Consider the following 21,812-nt stretch of genomic DNA (forward strand, 5'->3'; position numbering starts at 1 on the left):
ATCATTCAAATTAAGGTTTAAAGTTCCACACGGAGTTTCAAAATTCTTGTATACAGTCTGTATGTATATGAACTATATTGGTCATATAGTTCAATGTTAGGTACTAAGCTCCCAAAGCAGGTATTCCTCTCCCAGCTCAGTCAGGGCAGGTACACCAGAGGAGGACAGAAAAAGAGCTTTAAGGATGTGCCAAAAGCTCACATGAAGAAATACAACATTGACATCAACTGCTGGGGTACCATTGTCCTGGACCCAACAAGGTGGTGGTAGAGTCAGTGGGGGAGGATACCAGTGCTTTGAGACAGCAGAATGAAGAGGAAAATGAGAGAGGCAAAACACGCCATAACCTGAACTGATATCACATGACCAAACCTTTGAGCTAGAGACTACATATCCCAAATCAGGGCCATCAGCTAATTTCAGCTTCATGAAAGACAATCACCCTCACTGGCGATTGTCCTTCATAAGTCTAGCAATATAAGTGATATAATGAGTGTACAACATAACTAATTATAATACACACATATATATTATACTATATAAAACATGTTGGAGAAACTATATATAACATATTGTGGAGCATTATATAAATAACATACTATAGAAGCTTTATGTATATAATTTATCGTAAAAGCTTTATATATAAACATATTGTAAAAATTTTATGTATATAACATATATTTTAGAAACTTTTTATAATATAGAAACTTGACAAAAGGGAGGGGTGCTGTTGTGGGCAAGTATGGGCCAGATGAGTTAAATGGCCTGCTTCACTGTAACAATGCAGGCCAGCTGATTGCTCAGTAACCCGGAAGCAGTGTGAGGTGGCGGAGCGTGGTGGAGCCACGTCACCGGAAGTAGGGGCCGGTTTTCCCGGCGGACCCCTGGGTAGTGGTTCAGTCAGCAGGCGGGCGGTGGATAGTGAAGGCGGTGTTTGTGTGTTCTTGGTACGAGCGGAGAGGGTTTGATCCGGCTGGTCTCCGCCTCCCTCCCGTCCCCTTCCCCACCCGGATTCAGGATGGCGGAAAGCGGCCTGGGGGAATGGTACCGCAACATCCCCGTGGTGACCAGGTACTGGTTCACGGGCAGTGTGATCTTCCCTGTACTGGAGAGACTCAACATAGTGAGCGCCAGGAACCTGGTGCTGTGGGCCGAGCCTTTCTTCAACAACTTCCAGGTAGGCCCCACTGCTCCCTCCGTCCCCCTCCCTCCCTCCCTCAGCCAAGCTCCAGCTCCAGCTGCCTGCTTCAGGCCAGAGATTCTCCAACCTCCTGAGGGTGGAAGAGGTCCCTCCTTTAACTGGATTAATATCCCCAGATCAATTGTAAAAGTCTTTTCATGTGTAAGTGCTGCATGTCAAGTGTTTGATGCTTTTTGCAGGTATTTACTTACAGGGATCAGGGAGATGGATTTTGTCAGCTTTTTCACTACATAGTCCTGTCCTGGTGTGATGTTCGACAAGTTCCAGACTCTGCAGATTGTGTTGGACTTGTAAACCATCTCAAGAACCAGAGTGGGGGCAAGCTGTCCTTAATCCTGAGGAGCTATACTTATCCAGAAGATTTCTCCTCTTCTCGAACAAGGCTAAGTTTGCCTGGGCATCCAGCTTGGTGACTCTGGGCCTCCTTAGTGATGCGACTGCCGTTCTGAATGTTCCTTCCTGTGTGCCAATTCCTATCTCCCCCCCCCCCCCCCCCCTTTCCAACAAGCCCCCCAGCTTGTGGTGCTTGCACCCTTCTCCCATCTCTCTTATTTTGCAGACATCTCCCCTGGAAAGTCTCTAGTTTGCGGACAGTGCCTTAGGCTTGAAGGGTCCACGTCAGACCTGAACCCTCTGACTCAGCAAGTTTGACCATCCCCCATTTTAAAAACAGAGAAAATAATAGGAGCAGGCCATTTGGCCCCTCGAGTCTGCTCTGCCACTCATTTTGATCATGACTGATTATATTCAATGTCATGATCTCCGCCCCCCTCCATATTCTTTGATCCCTTTAGCCCCAAGAGCTATATCTAATTTCTTCATGAAATCACATCACATGTTTTGGCCTCAGCTACTTTCTGTGATAGTGACTTGTACAAATTCACTACTCCCTGAGTGAAGAAATTTCTCATGTCAGTCCTTAAAAAGCTTACCCCTTTTCCTCAAACTATGACCCTCCCAGCCCCTCCCTCCCTTTCCAATTTATGTTATAATGTTTGATAAAATGAACCTTGCAGTCGACCCTGGAAACCAACTACTTTGACCAAGTTTTTGCCCACTTACCCTAATGCTTCAGTGTTGAATTTTGTCTGATAATGGCCCTGTGAACCACCCTGGGCATTTACTCTGGGTAAAGTCAATAAACAAATGAAATTATTTGTCACTTCTGGTTTAACTTCTCTCCTTTGGAAAAATTGAAATGTTACTTGACAAGGAGTGGGATGTGCACCTTTCAATTTAAGGTGCAGTTTGTGTGAGGTAGAGTAAAGAACATTCTTTCCCTGACCTCAATCAAGACAGTTTAAGATGTTAGTGTATATATCAGCTACATTGAGTGTTACATCATTTTTCATCCACTGATCAATGTATAAACATATTTGCATTTTTGAGTATATTTAAATGTGAAGATTTGCCAGCTGTTGGAATTTGCATATTGGTTGAAAGACGACACTTTGGGACTGATTTGTCATTTGCTATTATATGCCTAGCTCTCTTTCAGCATTTGGATAGATTAGTGCATGGTGTGTTGGTATCTCCTAAAGCAGTGAGGTTGATGATTTTGAAGTAATCGGAGTTTGTATTCTGGCTCGAAATATCCTATATTTAAACAAAGGGATTCTTAATGAAATGGTTTGAAGAATGAGGAGAAAAAAGATTTGCACAATTTATGCCCAAGTTCTAGCCATTTATTGCACTAATCTTGCTTTGTTTGAAGCATCTTTTAATAAAACAATCACAATTGCCCTGTCATCTTTAAATTGGACAGTATTGTCTGGCAGTGCCAGGTCTGTATTATAGAATCTGCACAGTGCAAAATTATGCTGTTCAACCCATCAAGCCTACACTAGCAACAGTCCTACCCAGGCCCTATCCCTGTAACCCCACCTATTTACCCTGCTAATCTCACTGACACTCGGAGAATTTAACATGGCCAATCCACCTGACCTACACCTCTGGACAATGGGAGGAATTCGGAGCACTCGGAGGAAACCCACGGAGAACGTGCAAGCTCCACACAGTGACCCAAGCTGGGAATTGAGCCTGGTGCCGTGAGGCAGCAATGCTAGCCACTGTGCCACCCATTTTGGATAGTTCCTTTTTATTGTGGAGCTGACAGGTCAGAGTACCAGCTTTGAAACTCCTGATACCACGCACTGTTCACTACATCAGGGATCATGCTGCCTCCATTTATTACTTTCAAGAATTTAGTGCAAAAAAAATCAGTTGGCGTAATTGCACTGCTATGCCGAGTAATGGAATCCAGATTATAATCTAGTTAACTAGAACTGTCCTAATTGTGCCGATAAGTTGCTTCCCTTGCTGCTTCAGGATATTGTGTGGTTGAAGTGAGGGCATCTCATAGCAAAACCAAATATATTTCCCTTAATCACAGCATGAGTCACCCAGCGGGGTTGCACTAATTCAGCAGCGGATGTCTTCATTGCAGCACAGTCCATTGTTTACAATCTGTACTAGCAGTCCTCCTGCATAGAAACAAACTAGAAAAAGCAGTAGGCTATTCAGCCCTTCCAACCTGCTCCACCATTCATTTTCATCATGGCTGATCGAATTCAATATCCTCCTCGTTCCCCCTCCCCTATATCCCTTGATCCCTTTAGCCCCAAGAGCTATATCTCAACAAATTTGAATGGTAGTGAATTCCACACATTCATCATCCTCTGGGTGAAGAAATTTTCCTCACCTCAGTCCTAAAAGGTTTACTCCTTATCCTCAAACTATGACCTCTGGTTTTGGACTTCCCCACTATTGGAACCTCCTTTCTGAATCTACGCTTTCTACTAACCCTGTTAGAGTTTTACAAGTTCATATACAGGGAACTGATCTCTGTATGAGCTCACATAATGTATACTGGGCATCAAGGTGGATTTACCTGTGCTTTAGCCTCTGTATTACATGTTTGTCTAGAATTGGCTGGCATAAGGTCATTCACTGCATGCTTCATTGATTAGGTTCTTTACTTTGCCCCTCTGTATTTTATACAATTCTTTCTTGAGTTAATAATGTATTAAGGCCATCAGTTCAGGAAAGAAGTTTTTGAAATGTCCTATTAATTAAGTTGTTTTTAATGCTTACAACTATTCACTCGTTTTTTTAAAGATAAATTTGCTTTTCTGTAGCACCTATCATGACCTCAGAACATCCTAAGGACTTTCCAGCGAATGATATACTGTCTACAGTGTATTCACTGTTATAATGTAGGGAATGCATACCAATTTGAGCACAGAAAGATCCCACTATTTGTAAAAGACTAGTTCATCTGCTTTAAGGAAGTTGATTGAAGAATAAATTTTGGCCATGATATGAGGGGAAGATCCCACTGCTCTTAATTAAATGCTCCAGTGGATCTTTAGGAGCACTATCGAAGGAATGTCAGGCTGAATGTTAGGACACTGACAGAGACAGTGATGTGAGCACAAGAATGTGGGACTAAGGGAGGTGATGTCTTTCAGGTGATACATCAAACTGAGATCCAGGTAGATGTAAAAGTTCTTGTGGCACTGTGATATTTTCGCCACATCAATATTCATCCCGTATTACATTGCTCTTTGCATGAGTTCGATGCATAAATCGGCTGCCCCGTCTCCTGCATTGAAACAGTGACTATGCTTCAGCAACGATCAGTTGGCTGTAAGGTACTTTGGGACACTCTGGGATTGTGATAGGCTCTGTCTAAATGCAAGATCTCTTTTTGAAAAGGACCGACAAGGAGCTTGTAGAAGAGCGAAGTAAAGATGACAGCCACACAAATCTGACAAGCCATTATCAGTAGGAGAGTTCTGTAGTAACTAGTTTTGCATCAATATGGATTTCTGGCTGCTCTTTACAGTTTAACAGTATTTGAGCATTTTATGTTCAAATTCTTTGCATTTTTTTGGCAATGGGACAGGTAGATTGTGATTGCAGATGTATGCTAGAAACATCATTTCTGCTGCAAGCAGCTTGCATATTTTTGTCACTGATGGTGTCAAATGCTAATGAACAACTAACCTTTTTCTTTTATGTATACAGATATGGAGGCCACTAACTGCAAGTTTGTTTTACCCGATGGGATTCCATTACTTGATCCAGCTGTACTTCCTGTATTCATATTCCACCAGCTTGGAAAGGGGTAGGTTTCTACTTCTGCGCCTGCAAGGATGCAGTGAGCACTCTGTCTTTAGAAATATTTGTGACAAAATTCTGTAAAAGAAAATACTACTCCAGGTGTGTGTTGAGACTAAAAGTATTTTCCTTTTTTAAAATAGTTGATATTTTAAAAATCATCTTAGGCAATTAAATATTTTGCTCACTAGCTTTTGTTATCATTGCCATAGAACTTCCATTTAGAAGCATAGAATCTCTGTAGTGCAGAAGGACGCCATTCAGCCCATCGAGCCTGTACCAACCACAATCCCACCCATGCCTTATTCCCGTAATGCCACTTATTTACCCTGCTAACCCCCAACACAAAGGGGCAATTTAGCATGACCAATCAACCTATCTTGCACATCTTTGGACTGTGGGAAGAAACCAGAGCACCTGGAGAAAACCCACATAGACATGGGGAGAACATGCAAACTTCACATAGACAGAATTGGACCCGGGTCCCTGGTGCAGTGAGGCAGCAATGCTAACCACTGGGCTACTGTGCCACCCACTATTTCTGAAGCAATTTTTGTTCCATAAGCCTGGCAATGGGCTACGCAATACACGTGACATGGCATCATCGTGCTTGATCGTCTATTTATCTCCCCTTTCAAAACTCAGACTCATTTGCCACATTTCCACATTCAATAAACCAGGATGTGAATTGGGATTAGGTTTTTGCTGAAGATTGAAAATCACTGACCTTTGTGGTAAAGCTTTTTGTTTGAAACTATTGCCAGATAATAGATGAAATCTTCTTCAGCTGGCAAAGTAGGAATGGAATGGGATTTGTTTTACCATTGGAGTTGTTAATGGAGCACTGAACTGTGAGCAGTGGGTGCCTGACCTGGGGGCTGAAATTGGGTTGGATCCATGTCTCTGTTTTGATTTTGTGAAATCAGCTACTTTTACATTGTCGTAAACTAATGGCCCAGGAAGTAGAGAAGTACATGGCCCTTCCTCATCCCAATTTTCCTCCATTATAAATCTGGGATTAATGGACTTTTTTATGAAAGTATGAAAGGTGGGTAAATGGATTTCACGTTCAGGTTTTTTTTTATTTCTAGGATATGGGCATCGCTGGTTCGCCAGCATTTATTGCCTGTGGCAAGTTGCCCGAGGGCAATTGCAAGTCAACCACGTTGCTGTGGATCTGGAGTCACATGTAGTTAAGGATGGCAAATCCCCTTCCCGAAAGGGGATGTTAGTGAACCAGATGGGTTTTTCCGACAGTCGGCAATGGTATCGTGGTCATCAGTAGATACTTAATTCTGGATTTTTTGTTTACTGCATTCAAATTCCATAATCCGTTGTGGTGGGATTTGAACCTGGGTCCCCAGCACATTAGCTGAGTTTCTCGGTTAATAGGCTAGCGATTATAGCACTAGACTATTGTCTCTCTCCTCCTCTTCTCCCCCCCCCCCCCCGGGTGCTGATTAGTCATTGGATGGTGGGTGGAACAGGCTGGATGGCCACCTTCTGTTCCCATGCTCAGAAATGTTCCTGTTGACATAAAATCACTTATTGTTTAAGTTTTGTGTTAACATTGCACTTGGGTGAAGCTGTCCAAGTTGTAACAAGGTTTGCAATATCAGTGCAGCAATCGGTGGGGCCTGGACTTTGAGAATGAGTTTATCCAAATTTCTCAAGATTTCCCATAACCTTTAATGAGTGCTGCAACGATCCACGAGGAAACAAATAACTCCTGTAGCTGTGCCAAGACACTGTGCTTCATGTGTTTGTGGGCATGCACAGATGGCTTTAGATTTTGCATTGGCAAGAGGAAGTTGCTCAGATTAAGTGCAAGGAATGCACTGGTATGGAAGGAAAGCCACAAATTCATTCACAGTTCTGGCAAGGCTATAATGGCAGGAAATGGTGTTTGCTTGATCATTCTACTTTTACAGAATTTCACTTCATTTATATAAATGTGTCTCTCTATTTCTAATTTCTTAACTCTCACCTTCATTACAAATAGGTTCACAGAAATTTTTTTATATTGTTGAGGGATATATTAAAGATGTGTATTTTTATTAATGAATTTGGATTACTTGCCTGACTAGCAGTGAAATTTGTCAATGCCTTTGCAGTTTTAATTATTACTAAATGAAAATATTGAGGGACTGTCTTGTAGCCCTTTCCAATCCTTTGTTTAACCAGCCCCCACCCCAGCAAGGTGTTGCCTGTACAGAGAATATCAACAGACCTGTTTGCTTGTTTATTGAGGGTGGGGCTGGATTTCAAGAAGGACGCAATTGTTTTGGAGAGAGAGTGCAGGGGAGAATTACAAGAATGTTGCCAGAAAAGTGTAGCGATGAGGTGAGATTGGACAGGTTGGGGTTATTTTCCTTGGAACTAAAAAAGGCTGAGGGTGACGTGATAGAGGGGTACAAAATTGAGGGGAAGAGATAGTGGACAAGATAATGTTGTTTCCCTTGGTGGAGAATTCTAGAACCAGGGTTATAGATGTAAGATAAATTTTAGTTAGTATAGAGGGGACATGAGGAAGAATTCTTTAACGCAAAGGGTGTGCGTGTTTAGAATTTGCTGCCTGAGTCAGTGGTGGAGGCAGAGACCCTAAACTTTTAAGAAAGTACCTGGATCTGCATTTTAAGTGCTAAAAGCAACAGCGCTATGGACTGGGTGCAGGAAGGTGGGGTTAGAAAGGGCACCTGGGTGCTCTTGGGCTGACATGGACAAGTTGGGCTAAATGGCCTCCTGTGCTGTAACTTTTCTATGGCTCTAAGTCTCAGCTTGAATCCTCTCATTGTATATTGTTTGTAAGCTTTAAAACTTAACTAGATTCTGGGTGATGATCAGGAAGAGGAGCCCTGACTATCCTGCCAAGTTTCTTTGCCAGGGTAACTCAAGCTGTTGCAATGTTTCTGCTAACATCTGGGTGACATCAACCAATTCAGCCAAAGAATGGTGTTGAACTGTGGACAATCCTGATCAGAGTGACAATCTGTCACTGGCAGTCATGTTAATCTTTTGTGCCATTGGTGCAGAGAATTACACTGTGGCAGATAAACTGCCCTCAAGAGGATACCAATCTCATTAGTGAATTATTCTTTAAACCAAGTTTTAATTCTGTCATTAGTGATGATGGTGTTTCTTCCTCAATAACTACATCAGAGAGAAAGCTTTCATTTGGTATCCAACAGTGACGAATGGTATCAAATGCCCTTCAATCTGAAATATTGGTGTATTTTACTGTCATTCTTGAAGTACCTGAAGGACCAGTCTGTACTATAATTCTTTGTTTCTTTTAATATAGGGTTCTTTGATGGGCGAACAGCAGATTACATTTTCATGTTGTTTTTCAACTGGATTTGCACAGTGGTATCCTTTTTGTCAGCAGATACTAAAGACATTACATTTCTGTTGCGTTTACGTGACCTTAGAATCATGGATTCTCTACAGGGTGGAAAAGACCATTTGGCCCCTTGAGTCTGTACTGACCACAATCCCACCCAGGCCCTATCTCCATAACCACATGTATTTACCCTAGCTAGTGTAGCTGACACTAAGGGGTAATTTAGCATGACCAGTCCACTTCTTTGGACTGTGGGAGGAAATCCGAGCACAGGAGGAAACCCACACAGACAGTGACCCAAGCTGGGAATCAAACCCTGGTGCTGAGAGGCAGTAGTGCTACTCACTGTGCCACCGTGCTGCCCTTGAGACATTCCAAAGTGGTTAACAGTCAATGAAGTAATTTCCGAAGTGAAGTAATTGTTGTGCGGAACACAGCAACCAGTTTACACTCAGCAAGCTCCCACACACAGCAGTGGTATGACCAGATCATTATTGATCTTCGTTGAGGGATAATTATTGGTGAGGACATTGGGGGAACAACGCTGCTCTTTGAAACAGAGTCAGGTATTTTTTGTGAGGGTGGGAGGTGCTTTGGTTTAATACCTCATCCAAAAGATCACATCTCCAGAGGGTGTAGCACTCCCTCTACACTGGAGTGGCTGACTGCTTTTCTTTCTTGTGCTTATGTCCCTGGAGTGGAACTTGAACTCACAACCTCCTGACGTGTATAGTTTAAGATACACCTATTAAATAACCTAATAGGAATGAATGTGCCATTTGTGTTTTCCTGAGCAGCATTGCAACAGATAGTTGGATTTACCATGGGAATGCTTGTAAGTATTTCAGCAAGAGATGGCTAAACTTCACAGGAAAGTAGCTGGTGTTTGGTTTTAAGACAGTGGGAAAATTGCCATTTTATTTTGTCCATTGCCACAGTTGATGTTTCATTGGGCAAGCAGAAGGAGATTGATAAATCTCATTTTAAGTTTAAAAAAATCTCCAAATGATCAACCGCAACTCACCCTTGTGCTGCTGATCAAATTAAATACCGAGACCAACAAACTAAACAGCAGTTGGCTTGTGTTGGTGTAAAGGAAAAGTTTAATTTTGTTCAGTGTTAGATGTCTGATATTCTGTTTTTTTTTAAACTTTGGCCCCTGTTGTGATTCTTTCCTGTATTTTACCATTTTGGCTGCAGCTTCTGTTAACAAACCTGATATAAATACGAGTTGCTTCCTCTGCTTCTGCTCCTGTTCCCTGTCTGTGAAACACCCAGGGGCATTTTGTAAAGTGCAGTGTACTTTCTTGTATTTAATGCCTCCACTTGATGAGATAGGAGTAAGTGGTTACAGAAACCCTTGCCTTTTAAATAATCAGTTTTGGTATTTGGTTTATACTGTAGTACCATAAATAGAGTTTAAAAAATATTCTGACTGTACAGTTTAATTTTTAGACCGATAATGTGCGGCAAAATGGTAGTTGAATGTGTTGATAGTCAATCTTCACTAATTAGAATATTGAGGTACAGTACAGCACAAACTCAGAATGGGGACAGCTGGTTACGTGGCTAGTTACATGGATCCAACGGTAAGACTAGCCCTGCGAAAGGCCATGCTACCGATTATATCACTTGCGCATATTCAGACCCACTAAAGACAGTATATACATTCAAACAGCAAAATGCTTACCATAACACTCTAACCTGAAGTATTCAGTACATCATTTTTATTCCCCCATCCCCTATCGAGTGCTCATGAGCTCGCGATAGCACTCAGAGCTTTAATACCTGAGAGCGTAATGATGGTATGAACAGATTGGCTGGAATATGCTATGCCCCAGGATTGCAATAGTGAAACCGTAAGTGCGTTATATCTCATGTCAGTATCAAGGAATGATGGTCAGAGCCAAACAAAGGGAAAAAAGATCCCACTGCAATTTGAGAATTCTTTAATAGGAAAATTGAAGGATGTTTAGTTATTGGACGTGGGAGGTTGTTGAAGTTATGTTCATTGTGTTCATAGAAATCGTAGAATCCCTACAGTGTAGAAGGAGGCCATTCAGCCCATCAAGTCTGCAGCAACAGCAATCCCACTCAGGACCTATCCCAATATATTTACCCTACCACTGTCTCTAACTTAAGCATCCCAGGACTGTAAGGGTCAATGTAGTGTGGCCAATTCCTCCCCACCCCCCCCAAAGCACAGGCAGTGACCCCAAGCTGGGAATGTAACCCGGATCCCTGGTGCTGTGACGCAGCAGTGCTAGCCATTGTGCCACCGTGTTGTTAAGTATAAACCAGCAAAGGGTTATTGATTAGCTTGAACACACAAAAAGGGACTACCTGACCAAGCTGGACCCAAACAGGGTGAGGCAGTGGGAAGTCAAGGGGATCGATTGACTGACCAACTGACCGACCGCCCCCCCCCCCCCTCCCCGTACTGCCACTTGTTTCAAAAATGTGTAAAATGGGGCTGTTGGAATGTGGTGAGTTAGTTACTACGTAGGAGGCAGGCATTTTTAAATGATTCATTCTGTAAAGACATGAATATCCAGACAAGGATTTACACCCAGCTTCACACTTCACCATTTGGTTTGGGATCCGTTTATCATGGATGGGGGTGATAACTTCCAGAGAGTCATTCTTTTTCTCTGGCTCATTCCTACCTGATCCTTCAGCTGTTGCTGACCAAACACTTCTGCAGCTATGTTTCCTCAGCAGGCTAACTCTGCAACCATCACACCTATTGAATGTTTTAGTTTGCCACAACATAGAGAATGATAGTAGCAAAATGCCGTGGACAGCGATGAGAGAAATGACTGAATAATATGCTTTTAATGATTTGAATTGGGTGAGTAATGGTCATAAAGTGGGCCTTGGTTTTAGCATCTCTCCCAAAAGACAGACAGCTCTGACAGTGCAGGGCTCCCTCAGTACTACACTGGGAACGACAGCCTGGATTTGTGTCCAGGCCTTTGGATTGGGGCTCCAATTCCTGAGTCCTTAACCCAGGCAAGAGTGTTACCTCTAAACCCAGATTGACTCAGTGTGTGAGTAATGTTTCCCATCACAAGAAAATGTGTCTAATCTCCATTTTCCATCTTTCCATTGAGGGATTGCACGCTGCATCCTCAGTGTGAGATATTGAGGTGAAACGCTGCGTTGTGCATACAGATTGGCAAAACACTCCACGCAGCCTAGCTTGTGGGTAAGAATGTGTTCCATGTAGAATATTAAACCACAAGTGAGAAATCTGTGATTGATTCACATCCTTTGAACTCCATTACCTGTCATAGCACATTCCAATTGAAGTAAAACGCACATTTTTGCTGGATGTTGACACTTGGTGCTGCAGGGCTGGGCTATACCTACGTGAATCAAACCACATCAGTGTAGACCCTAGGGGTTTGAGGGAATCATAGAATCTCTACAGTGTAGAAGGCAGCCATTTGGCCCATTGGGTCTGCATGACAACAGTCCCACCCAGGTCCACTCCTATCTCAGTAACCCCATATATTTACCCTCTTAAATTGCCCCTCAGTGTCAGGGGGAATATCATGACCAATTAACCTAACCTGCACATCTTTGGACTATGGAAGGAAACTGGAGCACTCGGAGGAAACCTACGCAGACATGGAGAACATGCAGAATCCACACAGGCACTTAAGGCTGGAATTGAGTCCAGGTTCTTGGTGCTGTGAGGCAACAATGCTAACTATTGCGCCACCATGTCACTCAAGCACAGACCAAAAAAGATAGTAGTTAGGCACACAAGGCTGTTGCCTCTTCTAGCAAGGCAGATAACTAACAGACTTATAATGTGTTAAACGTTCCTTTGACAGATACTGTTTGTCCCCCTCGTTTTGACGGTCGTGTATGTATGGGCGCAACTTAACAAAGACCAGATTGTAACATTCTGGTTTGGGATGACATTTAAGGTAAGGGACTCAAAGCATTATTGTTCATTAAGTGTTGGGGTAAAATCTGCAGTTCCCAAATTTGACCTGTGCCTAGTGACAGCAGCAGGCTGCCACACTGAGTCTTTATATTGCTTATGTTATACTCTGCAGTCATTACAGCTATTGAATGGTTTAAGTCTGCTTTAACATAAAGAATGGAACATAGCAAAATGCCAGAGATGGCAATGAGAGAAATGACTGAATAATATGCTTTTAATGATTGAATTGGTTAAGTAATGGTAACAAACTTGGACTTGATTTTAGCATCTCACTGAAAAGACAGACACCTCTGATAGAGCAGGGCTCCCTTGGTACTACAAAGAACAACCCAGCACGGGAAACAGGCCCTTCGGCCCAACGAGCCCGCGCTGCTATTTTAACAAAGCATTTTCCTACACCTACCTTGCCCCGTGTTTATGCGAATGGTACCCCTATTGTAACCAGATTCAGGGGAGAATAGTGTAGGGTCAATTTGGTACACCAGTCAGCCTAAGAGCACATGTTTGGGGTGTGGGAGGAAACTGGAGCACCCGGAGGAAACCCACGCAACCACAGGAAGAATGCGCAAACTCCCACAGACACTGGCCCAAATCCACGTATCTGCACAGCTAGCAGTGATAGTCACTGAGCTGTTCTGGTGCCTGTCCGCTGGTCCAGGTTTAAGCGCACACAATGACACGAAGTACTAGGCCACTCTTGAAACATGCAAGAGCAGCCCATGCACCACCCACCGTGTGCATGCCCCTCATTTGACAACAAGGTGGACCGACACCTGTGGATTAAAAGAGACAGAACATTAACATGTAGTATTACATTTCCAGTATTGTCCCGAGGCTCTGACCCTTTTTAAAACCGTCTTCTATAACCCTCCATCCCTGTTTCACTGATGTGCCTATCTAAGTAAACATTAAACAAGTCCAACGTGCCTGCCTCCACCACCTTACTTGGTAGCGCATTCCATACCCCCACGACCCTGTGTGAAAAACCTTCCTCTCATATCCAAATTATACTTCTCCCCCCTCACCCTTAGATCGTGCCCTCGTGATAGTTGTCTCCAATCTAGGGAAAAGCCTGCATCTGTTGACTCTATCTATACCCTTCATTATTTCATACACCTCTATCAGATCCCCCCTTAATCTGTCTTTCTGAGGAGAAGAGCCCCAGTTTTCCCAATCTTTCCTCATAACCCAATCCTTCCATACCAGGCAGCATCCTGGTAAACCTCCTCTGCACTCTCTCCAGGGTCTCCATGTCCTTCCGGTAGTAAGGTGACCAGAACTGGACACAGTACTCCAAATGCAGCCTAACCAACATTCTGTACAACTGAAGCATTAGACGACAGCTCTTATATTCTATACCCCTTCCTATAAAGGCTAGCATTCCATAAGCTTTCTTTGCAACCTTCTCCACCTGTGTTGACACCTTCAGAGACTTGTGCACTTGCACTCCCAGGTCCCTCTGCATTTCTATACTCTTAATTGGTCTACCTTTTATCATGTATCTCCTCCCTGCATTATTCCTTCCAAAATGCATCACCTCGCATTTGTCAGGATTAAATTCCATCTGCCATCTATCTGCCCAGTATACCAACCTATCTATATCCTGCTGTGTCACCTGACAATCTTCCTCAGTATCTGCCAATCCTGCCATCTTGGTGTCATCTGCAAACTTGCTGATCACACCACATACGCCCTCTAAGTCGTTTACATATATTACGAAGAGAAGAGGTCCCAGTACTGAGCCCTGCGGCACACCACTGGTAACAGACCTCCAGCCAGAAAAGGACCCTTCCACTACTACTTTCTGTCTCCTGTTGCTTAGCCAGTTTTCAATCCATCTAGCTACCTGTCCTTGTATCCCATGTGCCTTAACTTTTTCTACCAGCCTACCGTGAGGGACTTTGTCAAACGCCTTACTGAAATCCATATAGATGACATCAACGGCTCACCCATCGTCAACCGTTTTTGTCACCTCCTCAAAAAAATTCTACCAGATTCGTAAGGCAGGACCTCCCCTGAACAAAGCCATGTTGCATATCCCTAATCAGATTGCAACGCTCCAAATGCTTATACATCCTATCCCTAAGAACTTTTTCCAACAATTTTCCTACCACCGATGTCAAACTCACTGGTCTATAATTACCAGGGTTATCCCTACTGCCCTTTTTAAACAGCGGTACCACATTAGCTACCCTCCAGTCCTCTGGGACCTCACACTGGGAGTGACAGCCTGGATTGTGCCCAAGCCTCTGGATTGGGGCTCCAACTCATGACTCCTTAACCCAGGCAGGAGTGTTACCTCTAAACCCAGACTGACTGAGTGTGAGAGTAACGTTTCCCATCACAAGAGAAAGTGTCTAATCTCCATTCTCCATCTTTCTGTTGAGGTGCAACCTCAGTGTGAGATACTGAGGTGAAACACAGCGATGTGCATACAAATTAGCAAAGCACAGTGTGAGATATTGAGGTGAGGAGTGAAATTCATTATGCCTGTACCCAGTGAAGCATGTGACAAGGGATCGTAGAATTATAGTGCAGAAGGAGGCTACTCGGCCCATCAAGACTGCAGTGACCACAATCCCATCCACGCCCTATCCCTATAACCCCATGCATTTGTCTGGAGAATGGAGATTAGATACTTTCTCTTGTGATGGGAAACGTTACTCTCACACTCAGTCAGTCTGGGTTTAGAGGTAACACTCTTGCCTGGGTTAAGGAGTCATGAGTTGGAGCCCCAATCCAGAGGCTTGGACACATAATCCAGGCTGTCGCTCCCAGTGTAGTACTGAGGGAGCCCTGTACTGTCAGAGGTGTCTGACATAACACTAAACTGCAATTTTTCTTGGTCAGTCCACCTAATCTGCACATCTTTGGACTGTGGAAGGAAACCGGAGCACCCAGAGGAAACTCATGCAGACACGGAGAATGTGCAAACTCCAGACTGACAGTGACCCAAGCTGGGAATCGAACCTGGGTCCCTGGTGCTGTGAAGCAGCAATGCGAACCACTGTGTCACCCCATGCATGATTCCTACCTGAACTATCCAACAATCACTTTTTAAAACTACATTTAATAGGAGCGGCACAAGACACAAATCTTCACCCTTGCTTTACATTTTCTTTTCTCGCAGGCTTGTTATCTGCCTTGGGCTCTGCTGATATTCAACTTTATTCTGAGAAACTCGTAAGTGCAGAAAAGATTATATTCTCTTTCTTTATTTCTCTGGTACACATGATCAGAAATTCAAACACCGGGTAGAAGCCAGCCTCAGACTTGTAGAGCAATGCTGATCTGTTTGCCTGTGTTAAGCCAATTGGGTCAGTGAAAGAAGGCAGCAGACTTGATGTCAATGTTTCCAGGGTAGGGAAGGAGTAACTCTTGAGTTGCTGCTCTTGACTCAGAGCCTTTCTGCATATGGGCTCCAGGTGAAAAGAAACCAGTTCTCAGCTGTGATACACCTTGGAATACCTTGTGAGCGTATGCACCCATTGCACAAGCAATGCCCAGGGCTGGGGCAGTAGTTAGAGGGCAACTACACCATCAATCAAATTCCATAGCAGGTAACTGTCAAGGAAATAGACTGGCACATTGAACATGGCCATGTAAATATGGAGACCCAATCCATGGATTGAGAAGCCTTTTTCTGACTGGTGTAGGCAGTTGGCATAGCCACGATGTATATTTATGTAGCATCTTTAACATGGTAGTACCTCCATAAAGCTAGTTTGATATACCCAGGTTTAATGCTGGCTTGGGACACAGTGGAGTTTGCACATTCTCCCTGTGTCTGCGTGGGTTTCCTCCGGGTGCTCCGGTTTCATAACATGCTCCAAAGATGTGCAGGTTAGGTGGACTGACCATGCTAAATTGCCCCTTGGTGTCCAAAGTGAGATTAGCGGGATCAATATGTGGGATTACCTGAATAGAATAGGGGGTGGGCCTAGGTAAGATGCTCTGCCAGAGTTGGTGCAGACTCAATGGACCAAATGGTCTCCTTCAGCTCCATAGGGGTTCTGTGAAAGTTTGACATGGAATCTCATAAAGAGATCATGTTCCAAGGCTCAACGTTCTGACTTCAGGTAGGACTCTGGCCATTGAGTCCATTACCCAGATAAATGGGTACACAGAGTTCTGTGTTCTGTATGCATTTTAAAAAGAAATTTGAGTTTCTGGTAAATGTGTTTTTATAGTTAGCTGGTTTCAGCATTTTGGGGGGGGCTGGGTGTGAGTGTGGAATCTGCACTTGTACTATCCTGTGTGCTGACCTGATGCCAGTGCGGCACATCCCAAAGCTTTGTACATTATCACAACTCAGGCTGGTGGATAGGAAGCTTCAGAGAGAGACAGTCTTGTCTGGTTCATGAACCTCTCGACATTACAACTCAAACTCGGGTGTCAGCGATAGATGGATTCCTGTCAAAAGTGTGGTTTGTTCTTTCAGTGTTGCAGTTAAGTTTAATGCTTTGTTCAGGTAATAGGTTTAAAATTTCAGTGCTTTTCTCTCTCTCTCTCTCAGGTTTTCAGTAATTTTCTCGAAGCTCTGTAGCCTGCACTATTTTCCTGAAAAGCTGCTGGATATTTTTGGGTTTCTATTAATTTTTTAACTTTGACAGGGTAATGGATGAGCTTGTTGGTATCTTTGTTGGCCACATGTACTATGTCCTGATGTTTAAATACCCTCAAGAATATGGTGGGAGAACATTTCTTTCTACACCACAGTTTCTGTAAGTAAATATAGCTTGGCACTGACTGATTTGTTGAATCTTTAAGCATTTTGGTTGTCATTTTTTGAGAGAATATTTGATAAACTGGCCTTACCCTTATCCATCTCCTGTTTGCCCTGCTGCAGGAGTCGATGGTTTCCCCCGAGGAGGGGGGGCGTGTCCGGATTTGGAATCCGACCACAGAGCAGGAGACCGCCAGCTGAAGACCAGGGGAACCGATGGGGGCGAGGCTATTTCTGGGGTCAAGGTCAAAGACTAGGAGACAACTGAACATTCTTTTTCTATCAGACGAGCCCCAACAACTGCAATTGCATCATTGACAATACAGTGTGTGTTGACAGAGTATCATGTGTTCTGGGAGCACAGCTACACTTGATTGTGGGATGCTAGTAGAGATGCCATGTCTACTTAGCTGTAAAAGAAAGGACAAAACATATTGATATGGAACTGTACAAATGTAAATCTCCTGTAGACTAAGTACCATAAATCTGATCTTTAAAGCAGAAACTAATGTTAAGGTTTTGTAGTGTGAGAGTTTGTAATCTGATTTTATTTTAAGCACAGGCGGGTATTCTTCTAGTTACTAAAGTTGAACTTTAACTACCCACTTTAACAGGCTAAATTCCTCCTTCAGGCATACCAGAGACAATCAGGAAAGGCAGGGTTCCTCGAATCACTGATTCCTCTACTGTTTGAGCAGGCAGGGCCTGCAGTGATTGGGTCAGCAAGAGAAATCACTTGGGGCAAACACATCTGTTCAGCATTTTGTCTCAGTTTTATAATCAACTTTCCTGGATCTACAACTGCTGAGATTTGCGGGTTAGGTTGATTGTCCCTAATGCCAGGGGAATTAGGGTAAATATATGGGGTTATGAGGATAGGGCCTGGGGTGGGATTGTGATTGGTGCAGACTGGATGGGTCAAATGGCCTCCTTCTGCATTGTGTGATTTTATGAGAATGGAAAGCTGGAGTTACTTTTCCAAGAGGTTTTGGAAGAGACGTGGGGAGGGGGGGGAGCTGTCAGCAGATCACAGAGCAGTGCAACACCCTCCAGTGAGGGATCATATTCAGAAACACAGTATTGACTCCCGCCGATCACCCCAGCACCCCTTCGGAAGTGGGATGTTTCACTGTGTCGCTATGCATGATTCTTTTGCACCTTTCTGCGGTGTGCTTAATTGGTTCTTTCTGTTCTTTTCCTTTATTCAGCAAGGGTGGAAAAATAGAAAGTCCGTCAGCAAATCGAGAGTTACGATTAATTTTTTTGCTAATTTCTTAGCCATATGCAGAGTTATTGCCAAATTGTATTTTTGCCTGCATTGGAGATCTTAAAATAATTTGGGACGATGCTCCTGAATCCTGAGTGACGAATGTCATGAATAACAGCATTTTTTTTTCAGGGGTAGGTGAGACTGCTCAGTAAACTGATTATATCGACATGTATACATCTGCATTAGCAGTGAGAGTAGGCCATTTGGCCCATTTAGCCTGCTCTCTTCCCTTCTGTTTTTGATTCTTTCCTACTGCCTCTTGTCTGGGTCTCTGGCACCAGGGTGAGGCTGGCAGACTGGGCCATTTGCCAGTGTCATGCTCAAGCTATCCACTGCAGGATGTGAACTCCTGCATTTGGTGCTGGCTTGTGGGGGGAAAAAAGGATTGATAATGACATGGGGCCCTTCATGGAGAGAAGACTTCTGCCATCGCTGTCCCTTGGTGCCCTGTTGTCCAACTCCTTGCTCTGAGTTGGAAGTTGTGTATGAAAAGGTGGCAGAGACTCAGGAATATATTTACAAAAGTTGCTATCTCAACTCCCTTACAAAAGCAGTTGGGGTCAGGGCGGGGGGGAGGGGGGGTGGGGGTGGGGAAAGGAGACTAGAAGTGCCAAAGAGAGAGACATCGCTTCAACACGGTAATGTTTCCTCCTTCAATTGTACTCGATGCTTAACAGAAATATAGTGTATCGTTTTATAAAATCAGCTTTGTCACAGGTCACATTCATCTTAAAACAAAACAAAAACACTTCTAAATTTCATACCTCTAAGTAGCCTCATGTATGTCTTACGTCCGCTCCTCCTGTCAACTTTTTATATTCTAAATTCCTATGTCCTTATTTATAAGAGAAACTGGTTGCCTGCAGTTACCATTTGCTGTCAGTGGAGGCAGTGCAATGCCACATGTAGCAGGAGGAGTCTGAAAAGCTTTCCATTCTAAATGTGGAATTTCTATTGGGAGAAAGTTTGCTGGTATTTACAATGGAAATACAAACAGTGGCATAGAGTGTGCAATGTTTTACAGTGGGGACAGAATTACAGGTATGTAATTCGCTGTCCTGGTGCACCTCAGAGCTACATTCCATTGATTGCCCGCATGCTGCGGGAAAGCAGCTAGTGTACTGAGCACTGAAGTGATAGCACTAACTGCACTGTCTGGTTCTGAATAAACCATTTCCATTGTCACTGCCAGCAAATTGTACAGGGGTGAACTTTGCGACTGAATGGAGTCACGGTTAATAGCGCAGTGCCTATTTGTTGACCCTCATCCTTTTTTTAGGAAGTGGGGGTGTGGAATTAGCGAATTAACACACTCTTCCAGATTAAGGCAGACTGTGTTCTGTTTAATTCACCTCCAAGTCGAAAGTTAATGTGTGAGTGTGTCGACTCTCTCAGCTCAGTTGCTCTTTCAACCCAGGCTGTCAAAGCTAAGTAGTTTTTGAATCCAGGCAGGTACACGAGGAATGAACTGAGTTGTGCCCCTAGACTGTGACTATAGAGACTGAGGACAGCAATGTAGCACAGTCTTGCTAGATTGCCTGTAGATTACAGGCTTCCATTATTAATGAATTTCGAACCTCCCATTTCTTTGTGCTTAGTTTAAATTTGGTGCCTAAGGTTTCTTTTTAAGCCTGGATTGGAATGTGTTGTGTATGCACCCAGAAACCATATTTAACCTTTTCTTAAATCACAGGATGTTCCTGATGGATGAGGAATGGTTGATTTTTTTCTTTCTCTGCCACCCATGGAAGATTATTTCTTTTTGCAGTGTGATAGGTTGAGATTTTTTTGTGCTAGTTAGTCTCTTCCAAAGAGGAAGGTTGAATGTATAAATAAAAGATAATTGGTGAAACCGCAATGGTTATACACCTGGTGTATATTGATCCCTTGAGCTGTTTTGTATAAAAAGGATTTACGCTTTTGTAATTAAATCTTAAACTGCTGAAATTCTAAAATCAGTAGAAGCCTTTCAGTAGTTTACATTTTGTTCTATGCATAATATTTATACAAGCGTGTGGCTCATGCTTCTGGGTAACCTTGCAGAGGAGGTGTGAAATGTAGATGCAGTCTATTGCAATCAATGTGGCCCCCCGAAGAAATCAAAACTAAGCTAACAAGCAGCAAAATAAAGACTTGAGGAAATGGCAAACTGCTAGAGGCTAAACTTGTTCTACCATCCTTAACCTATCTACTCCCCTGCAAGTTAATGACTGGAAGTTGGGGCAGGCCTATTCTTGCTTGCATTTATAGCTCACTCGTGCACCTGGTTCCATGGTGAGCAGTGATATCAGAAATCTGGGAGAAACAATGTGGAACTTGATGCCATGTAGAATGGTTGAAGTGAATGGCATCAATACATTAGTGTTTTCAAGAGGCAGCTAGATTATAGCACCTGGGCTGAATAGGATCAAAGGCCATTGGGTGAAAGGATAAAGCTATTGAGTTGGACGATCAGCCATGCTTGTGATAAATGGCAGAGCAGGCTCAAAGGCCTATAACACCTGAGGTTATTCATGAAGATCCTCCCCTTTCTCAATCTTGTCCCTTGCCTGAGGTATGGTGATCCTTGCGTTAAATCACCAGTCAGCTCTTCCTCCCTCAAAGGGGAGAGCAACCTATGGTCATTTGGGACTATGGTGACTTTACCTCTACAGATAAAGAAACAGTCTGCATGTGAAATCAAAATTGCCAAGGTGCATGCTGCTTTGGCAAGTGGTTTATCACAAGCCATTGAAAGCATGACTCTTGTGACATTTTATCCAGCATTTTTATAAATGAAAGAATTGGGAACATTCATCTATCATTATCACACCTGTTAGCGAATCAGCTAGTTTACACTTTGGCAGTATGCTTTTCCTCAGTCTCAAGTGACCAAATTAAAGAATCCAAACTGTGTACAGCTTATTAAAGTCAGTCCTTAGGCACAGAAACACTGAGGGGTTGACCTCTCAAATCTTATTTAATGAGCAGTCAAATGCAATTTTCCATTTAAATTGGAAATTTATTGAGGTATATATTTTAGAGTTTCACAGGGCATCACGTTCAATAAATTATTCTTTTACGGTCAGAAGGGGGATGTTGGCTGGTGATGGTACAACGTTCAGAGCTATTTACCACTTCACATACTGATGTGTGTGTCTATGCAGTGAGACCTGATCAACATTCAGGCTTGGGTTGATAAGAGGCAAGTAATAT

General features: G+C 43.3%; 1 protein-coding gene across 1 annotated transcript; it reads left to right on the top strand.

Moving 5' to 3' along the window:
• Positions 1 to 890: 890 nt before the first annotated feature.
• Positions 891 to 19,183, top strand: derl1 (derlin 1). The gene is made up of 8 exons (XM_080193932.1): positions 891 to 1,177; positions 5,231 to 5,330; positions 8,625 to 8,689; positions 9,472 to 9,498; positions 12,506 to 12,601; positions 15,752 to 15,804; positions 17,235 to 17,345; positions 17,471 to 19,183. Exons 1-8 carry the CDS (start codon positions 1,019 to 1,021, stop codon positions 17,613 to 17,615), a joined length of 756 nt encoding a protein of 251 aa, XP_080050058.1. The 5' UTR covers positions 891 to 1,018; the 3' UTR covers positions 17,616 to 19,183.
• Positions 19,184 to 21,812: the final 2,629 nt, after the last annotated feature.

The sequence above is a fragment of the Carcharhinus amblyrhynchos genome, chromosome 8, assembly GCF_965287045.1.
Source record: "Carcharhinus amblyrhynchos chromosome 8, sCarAmb.v2.hapA, whole genome shotgun sequence".
NCBI lineage: Eukaryota > Metazoa > Chordata > Chondrichthyes > Carcharhiniformes > Carcharhinidae > Carcharhinus > Carcharhinus amblyrhynchos.